General features: G+C 34.7%; 1 protein-coding gene across 2 annotated transcripts; it reads left to right on the forward strand.

The window, feature by feature from the left end:
* Positions 1–1,513: 1,513 nt before the first annotated feature.
* Positions 1,514–6,546, forward strand: LOC106754632 (DEAD-box ATP-dependent RNA helicase 42). Of its 2 annotated transcripts, XR_001375322.2 has the most exons (9): positions 1,514–2,145; positions 3,122–3,167; positions 3,513–3,562; positions 4,677–4,718; positions 4,983–5,096; positions 5,484–5,562; positions 5,662–5,733; positions 5,822–5,938; positions 6,111–6,546. XR_001375322.2 is itself a non-coding variant. In XM_014636675.2 (8 exons), the coding sequence occupies exons 1-8, from the start codon at positions 1,568–1,570 to the stop codon at positions 5,867–5,869; spliced, it is 1,029 nt and encodes a 342-aa protein (XP_014492161.1). In that variant the 5' UTR covers positions 1,514–1,567; the 3' UTR covers positions 5,870–6,546. The 2 variants fall into 2 exon arrangements, 1 of the variants encoding a protein (XP_014492161.1); XM_014636675.2 differs by having other exon boundaries at positions 5,822–6,546.
* The last annotated feature ends 1,709 nt before the right edge of the window (positions 6,547–8,255 follow it).

The raw sequence follows: 8,255 nt of genomic DNA on the forward strand, positions 1-8,255 counted from the left end.
CTTTACGTGGTGAACGCTTGTGCACCTTCAAATCAAGGATTGAACGATTCAATGATCGGGAAATGTATAGAGAAGGCAGAGAGAATTTAGGGCAAAAGAGTTTTAGAGAGAGAGGTTTTAATGAAATGAATCAGACTTGCTGAGAAGTTCCTCTCTCCTAAGGCTATGTTGTCCTTAGTCTTATGGACCTGGCTGCCTCAGTTAAGGTCCAACAGGCCTGTACTTTTAAGGCCCTTACAGTTTTCATAAAATTCTGAGTTAGTCAAATCTATAATTATTAATTTTACTAAATTTTATTCATCAACATTATCTATTTATTTAATTCAATTTTGATAATATCAAAAATACATATGAAAAGTGATTACAATCATAAAAAAATATAATTATAATTCATGTTTTATTTTATATGCCAGAAGCTGTAATTATAATATTATCCAAACATTGAACTAAAGATTCAATAAAATATCAAAATTTAAAACTATACAAGTCCAACTATTTATAAATCTGCATCTTCCGCTCTCAATACTTGCTCAAGTGAAACATTATTTTCTACTCACATCAATTAGGTGATTAAACTTTCTAATTCTATTAACATTAAGTTTTTTCCCCAATTATAAACCCTAATTCCATGTCACCCTCTAATTGGCTTACACATCACAATCAATATTCCAAAACAATGTCACGATAACAAAGTATGCACAACATAACTTAAAAAATAAGTCAACGTTATCTATTTAAACACCATCAATACAATTGTCCTTAAAAAATAAAATGACAGAATGAAGTGATTCGATGTGTAGTAACAGACCTGATATCAATCTACAAATAAGTGGGTAGTTTAGGCTAACTTTTAGCACAAGGAGGATATCTTTGATTCTGCCACTTGTTTTGAACTCCACATTTTATTTTTAACCAATTTTATTAAATAAAATTCATTAATTATCATTTAAGAACACATTTATATAAGAGTTTATCCGAAGGAAACGTTTTTCTTTAAAGTGATGGTGCAGAGAAGAAAGTAATAGCAATGTACAAATAACTAGGTAGTTTAAGCTAACTTTTAGCACCAAGAGAACATCTTTGAATCTGTCACTTATTTTGAACTCCACAGTGAATCCGCGTCATTTTGTCATTTTATTTTTTAAAATACGTGAACCACCCAGAATGTGACATGTGGTGGTATCAAAAATTTGTCACATTCTGGATGTCAAAGTATCATTATCCATTCCATAATTACTAACTGCATCCTTTAGCATTTTATTACATATATATATATTCTAGAAAGTTTTATTTTGGAAATCTCGTTTTCAAAACTTATTCCCAAATTTTTTGAAAACTTGTTATAGAAAGTTTTCGAAATATGAGAGGATAAAATATATAGAAAATTTTGGGAGGTGTGCGAAGAAATTATGAAGTGCAGGACGTAAAAGCCCTTAAACATAATCCAGGGCCAATAAGTATCGGGCTTTTGCCCAAGCCCATTTGATCAGAATCCACCAAAGAACACCTCGGGTTTCTTCCGTGACTAAACTCACTGCAAAACCCATAGCTCAACCAAACGGAAAAAATGTCGAGAGATGAAGAAAACGATGCTCTGCGGAAAAATGTTACGACTTCAGAGAAAGAAGACGAAGCTCCGTCACGAAGGGATTCCAAAAAAGTGCGAGAAAATTCGGAGGTAGACTCGGAAACCGAAAGAAGGCGCAGCAGTTCGAGGAGAAAATCGCGGGGAGGAAGCTCGGATTCCGATGACGGAGACAGACCACACCGGAAGAAGAGGAAATCGCGGCGTCGATACAGCAGCGAGTCGGATTCCGGTTCCGGTTCAGGCTCCAGTTCGGAGGAGTCCGAGTCCGAGTCGGAGCGGTCCGGTTCGGATTCGGAGTATTCGGAATCGGAGAGTGAGGAGGAGCGCAGAAGGAGAGAGAAGAGGAGGAGGAGAGAGAAGGAGGAAGAGAGGGAGAGGAAGCGGAGGCGGAAAGAGAAAGACAAGAAGAGGCGGAGGAGAGAGAAAGAGGAGGAGCGGAGGAAGAAGGAAAAGTTGAAGAAGAAGAAAAAGAAGAAAGAGAGGGAGGAGAGAGGGAAGAAGGGAGCTGTGACGAATTCTTGGGGGAAGTATGGGGTTATTAGAGAAACTGATATGTGGTAAGAGATGAATGTCTTTTTATTATCTGTTCATTTTTGTGTTCGATTGTTGATTGAAATGTGAGGGATGATTGTTTGTTGGGATGCGTAGTTAAATTTGATTGAATGATGATGGGATCGAGAGTTATAGGTTTTCAAATTGATCAGTGGTGTAGTTTCGTATGAAACTTGGTAAGATTATTAAGGGCAATGACTAAGAACTGAATTTGATATTTTCACATGACAAGAAGAATTGTAAGGCGAGCGATAAGAAGGACAATAATTTATCTACAAAATTCCAGCGTGCTCCAAAAGAATCTCTCATTTCATTTGCTTACAAGAGAAATTAAAACTCAACTATCATATTTTAAATGATCTTCACATGACATTTCATTTCATTTCATGGGTAGTAGGTTATAATATAAACACCGGATAACGATTTCTAGTTTTTAGGGATTTTACAATTTTGAAGTTTGGCAGCAACATGCCAGTGCCACAACTTATGATATATATGATGATGTTGGCATATGCAAAGTTGACATTGTTTCTCTTATATTGCATAATGTAGGGGAGCAGCAGCAGAAATTTCTTAACAGGGGTTATTGTTGAAAGGGTTTAAGCATAGCAATTTGTACTTGATATTTATGACCATTTAGCATGCACTTCTCTGTTTAGACTTTAGAAGATAATTAACGGAAACAAATTATGAAATTGGTAACATGTTTACTGGATGTTATGATCACACTTTATTTTTCTTTTGGAAGTGTCAATTTGTCTCAAGACTCTCAACTCAAATGTTTGTGGTATCAAATTACCAAAACTTGTAAGCAGATGATTAAGTAGTAGAGTTATGAAGGCCTTGTTGAAGTAAATAAGGATCCTGCATTTTTGGTGTAGCCTGAATCTAATAACTAGTTAATTACCTTTTATATATTATGAAATGATGACCTTGCCATACCATTTTGTGGGTGACGGTACAAACCTATGAATATTACAGGACCAAACGACCAGAGTTCACTGCATGGTTGGCCGAAGTAAAGCAGGTGATTATTGGCTTAGTTTCTATATGGAATCTAAAAATGTATAATGTTTATTCTTCCATGGTGGTCCTCTGTACTTTCTTGCAATATCATCTATATATTCTTCACACAAATTAAGTTTGTAGTCGTGTTTATTTCGTTGAGAAACCAGATCTTCATAATAAGTAGATGATAATTGCCTCTTGCCTTAAAGCCTGTTGGACTTGATCAATTTGACCAAAAAACTCCTTCCCTTTAAAAGCAAATGTAGATTTTTTTTCCTTTTCATGTATTGGAGTCCTAATTTATATCATGTCATGATTATATTAATATACATTCTATATTGTAATTGTTGTGGTATTTTAACAGGTGAATTTGGAGAATATGTCCAATTGGGAAGAAAAACAGATGTTCAAAGAGTAAGTAAAGCAACTAAACTTGGGAAATAGTATATAAAGTGGCTGGACTGTTAAGTTTACTATTAACATTGTATCATAAGTCAAGCTTATCGAGTCAAGATCTAAATCATGAACTGCCAAGCTATATTTTGAATTGTGAATCATAGTTTTGTATCAAATCGTAAGATTTGGGTACAATGAAAAATCACGTCAAATATATCATATGGATGATATGTGGTGTTCAACGTAAAATATTCTATAAACAGATAGAACAACTTAAGAGAAGGTGTTAGGATATACGGTGGTAGGGTATAATGGGTAATGGGTTTAGGATAGAAGGTGGAGGAATTGCATAAATAGTACTCTATTATGTTGTCAGAGGGAGTTTTTTGAGTATTCTTTTGTAAAGTCTGGACCATTGGCCAGAAGAGGGGGATTAGGCCTCCGTTAGAACTAAGAGGGGGATTAGGCCTCCGTTAGCGCTATCAGTGTTCATTGTTCTCAATATCAATACAGAAACCCATTCTTTTGGCAGTTTGAGTTCTTGTTTGTGTGAGAGGGGGTTGTTTAAGTTAGGTTTCCAACCCAGGAACCTAACAGAAGTCATGCAAAATAAAAGCAATTAGTTATATATAAGTTTGTAACGTGTTTATTTTAGAACAGAAAAAAACAATCAAATAACTCAATAGAGTACGTGCATTGAATGAGAGTGACAATTTTTAATCATATAGGATAAGAGCACAAGTGTTCTTTCGAATTCGTTTCCATTTAAAAATTTAAGCTCATTACTTTTTAATTCATTTCACAAGAATTGGTGAAAAAGTAAAAAATATTAATCATTGTGTGAATTGTATTGGTGATATGAAGTTACACAGATTCATTCATGAATGGAGGATTCAAAGTTATTTGAGATTCATGTATTGAATTGTAAGATTCGAATCTTGAATCTTCAGATTCTGATAACAATGCCATAAGTGCAAATGGGTCCTAGTATGTTCTTAGCGATTTCTTTCACCACCCCTTGATGGCACTTATTGACCAACAAATTAATTAATTGTTACATTTAATACCGTGTTAATTTTCTTTTCTTAGGTACATGTGTTTATTTAAATGTAATCTAATTTCTGATATGCAGATTCATGGAGGATCACAACACAGCGACTTTTCCTTCAAAGAAGTAAGATCTTGCAGAGTGTCAGTTGAGCTTATTTAAGTCTCTGCATTCCTTTGTGCTCTCATTTTTGTAAATAAGAACTAATATAAGCCCACGTTCCTGTTATTTGGCATCTGGCAATATTTTTGCTTTCTGATTTATCTATGCTGTGCTCATCAATGCAAACTCCTTATTTTTGCAATGATGACACGGATCTGATATCTTGAATGGATAATTTTTATTTTATTTTTGTATCTATATGGTTTAACAGAGGGTTTAATGTGGCAGGTACTATAATCTTGATGCTTACTACAGGCGACAAATGGAAAAAGAGATGAAAAAGGGTTTTAAGAAGGTCCATGCAACAGAGCGCACTGTTTTCAACGATGAAGAACAGCGCAGGTGTACTTTTGTAAATGCTGCTTTTACGTATTTAATCTTAAATTTGTTTTGGCAACCTTTATCTTTTCAAACTACTGCATCTGCTGTTATTTGATTTATTTTCTTTAAGAAGCAACACTGTTGACTGTCTTCTAGTTTCTGTTTTTGATATCTTTTTTCTCTTGGTCAGCAGTTTTTCATTTTGCAAAATCATGCCATAGTAGACCACCTGAAGCTTTCTTGAAACTGTCTGAATATGATCTCTAATTTATTATCCATGACAGTTATTTCCATTTGTTATCTCCTTTTTTATGCTATTTTAATGTTGCTATGACAAACAAAACTATCATTTTCTATGTTGGTCTAGATTGCTTCACCCTGCTAAAATAATTTTTTATTCCATTTTAGGCAAGAACTGTTGCAAGCCCGTGAAAAGCACAAGGAAGAGCAAGTGATGGCGTTGAAGCACTCCATGCAAACTGGAATGGTTGGGTTTCATACTGGATTGCTTTTATGACAGTTTGATATCTAGTCATTTTTTTAATGGCAAGGTTCTTTTGTAATGTTGGCATGCAATAATTTACAGGCGCAGGCAATGAAAGAGCAAGCTCAGCTTAGGGAGGAGATGGCTTACCAGTACAAGCTCGGAAACTTTGAGGTCAGAATTACATGATAATTTCCTATTTTGAGATCTAATTTTAGCTTTTAAGACTCGGCTACAACTAGCTGCTGTTTTATCACTATAGGCTGCTGCTGCTATCCAGAGAAGGTTGGACCCTGATGCTGCCATATAGCTGGACATTACTTGTTGTAAACGAAGAATTGGGTTTATAGGGCAGAAATAATGCTATCGCCATGACCGGGTAATGATTGATCCTGTTGAAGGACTGATTTTTGTGTGCCAACTACATGTATCTTTTGACCTGGTGTTAGCATGCCGTGGATGGTTATGTTCCGATGGATGAGTTAATTTTCACTATTACTGACTCTTCTATACCACTTTTGCTAATTGAAGAGTAATGCTTTTTCAACCAGTGACCTTTTCAAACCTGTAGTTCAAGCTCCGTGCATGGCTTCAACATTGTCCACCACTCATGATCATTCGGACATACAGAAATTGACTATTGCTATAGATACTGTCGTCAGTGAAATATCAATTTGACAGTTCATCTTTTCAAACGATCTTTTGTCTGATATTTTTTCTTACCATATGTTTGAGTGAAAATAGAGAGAAGGAAATCTGGATGTGGAGAGATTAAGGACAAAAGTTGCAACCTGAGACGTGCAGTTGTATTCTGTACCCACTGATAGTTATGGCATACAGCTTCCATCGGAGAAAATTGTCATCATTCAGTTTGAAAATGAAAAGCTAAGATGCTTTTTGGTTGACAAAATATTATATATTTTTGTTTCATGTTGAAGTTTCTGAAAACTTTTTTTCTTTTATCATTTAAAAATGCTTTTACATTAACTTCCTATTTAAACAAAACTGGATTTCCAAGGCCCGAGATTGGAGTGGTTGAGAATTATTTACATGTAATTTCTAAATAAAATGCATTTGGCAATAATGGTGTTGGAATGATTTTTAATTTAATTATAAAAATATTTTATAATTATTAATAGTCATCTTATCAACTCGTTTTACTCTTAGGATCATTATAGTTGCTATTGTCAATGACTAATAGTATTATCACCACTATTGATGATATGGAAAATATTTTCCTCTAACTTGAGAAACATGTCTGATATAGGTCATTTTACTAAAACCGAAGAAACTAACTCTATTTTTTCTTGCTGCTCTAGAGTTTAGCGTTGCATTGCATTCTCCTTTACTTCCAAAGTCCCCAAATACAAATATATGTACTTTACAACTTAATACTGAATCATTCAGATTGCAGTCTCAAATGTGTGTAGAAACCATTAATAGACAGAAATATGAAAATATTGATAAATTTTTGGAATGAGTTGCCACAAATTGCTAATTTCTACTAAATATATTAAAATCTGTATACAAAGGAATTGCATACATCAAATTAAAACTCAACGAATATGATAATTGAAACCAGATCTGTTCTCAGTAGCGGATATAATTTTGACAATTTCACTTCTTGCCTCTGAATTGCTAGGGTAAGGAATATTAATTGTCACATCCTTCAAAAGCTTTAGATTTTTAAAATATATTTTGTAAGAAAACAGGTTGGTGATTTTTGAATGATGATGAATAAAACAGATTTGTAGAAGAATCACCATTGATGTAAAACCCTTGGCCCTACATACATGAATATTTTGGCGTCTACTAAGGAGGCAAAAAGCATATGGTAATCATCAGGAACATGAACATAATGAAGTAATGTAGTTTTGGAGGAAGAAACATTTGAGGAGCAACACATAGATCTTATAGAAATATTATGGAAGAAGTGAAGAGAAGAAATGACGAAGAATGTAAAGAGCTTCAAGCTTTAGGCGAGAAAACACTTTGATGAGCCAACTTACGAACAACAAAGAACCAACAGATCCAACTCCAACACAACAAAGGTTGCCTAAATAGACCCATGTAGAACATAGACAAATGGTCCAAGGAGAAAGTGAGGAGGCCAGTGGAGACCATAATCCCATCAATCATAGCCACTGTAGATACGATCGAAGTTCATCCTTTCACAATAGGAATCGTGAATGTCCTATCACTTAAGCACTAGAAGGTGCCTACGTTCAACAAATATGATGCAACAACAAACCCAAATGAACATGTTAGCATGTTTGCAAGCATTTTTTATGACCAACAATGTTGTTTGGTGTAAGGTGTTCCTAATGTCATTAAGAAGGGCAGTGTTGGGAGGTTCACCTATCTACCTTTATTACCTTTATAACTGGTTTGGGAAAGTGGCTCTCTAGATTAGGAATCTAACCCTAAAGTGTTGAGCATTGCAAAATGAAAAAACTCAATACCAATATATAGAGAAGATGACTCTAGCCATAGTCACGATTGCCAAAATGATCAGGCCATATTTTCAAATTCATCACATAATTGTAAGAATCAATTACTCGATCACGAAGATTATAAGACAACGAGAGCTAGTCAGTCATATGGTAGCTTAGGCAGTGGAACTGTCTAAGTTTGGTTTAAAGTTTGAACCTAGAAGAATGTCCATCCTCAATACCTAACCAATTTCACAGCAAAAT

The sequence above is a fragment of the Vigna radiata genome, unplaced genomic scaffold, assembly GCF_000741045.1.
Source record: "Vigna radiata var. radiata cultivar VC1973A unplaced genomic scaffold, Vradiata_ver6 scaffold_321, whole genome shotgun sequence".
In the NCBI taxonomy this organism is placed as follows: Eukaryota; Viridiplantae; Streptophyta; class Magnoliopsida; order Fabales; family Fabaceae; genus Vigna; species Vigna radiata.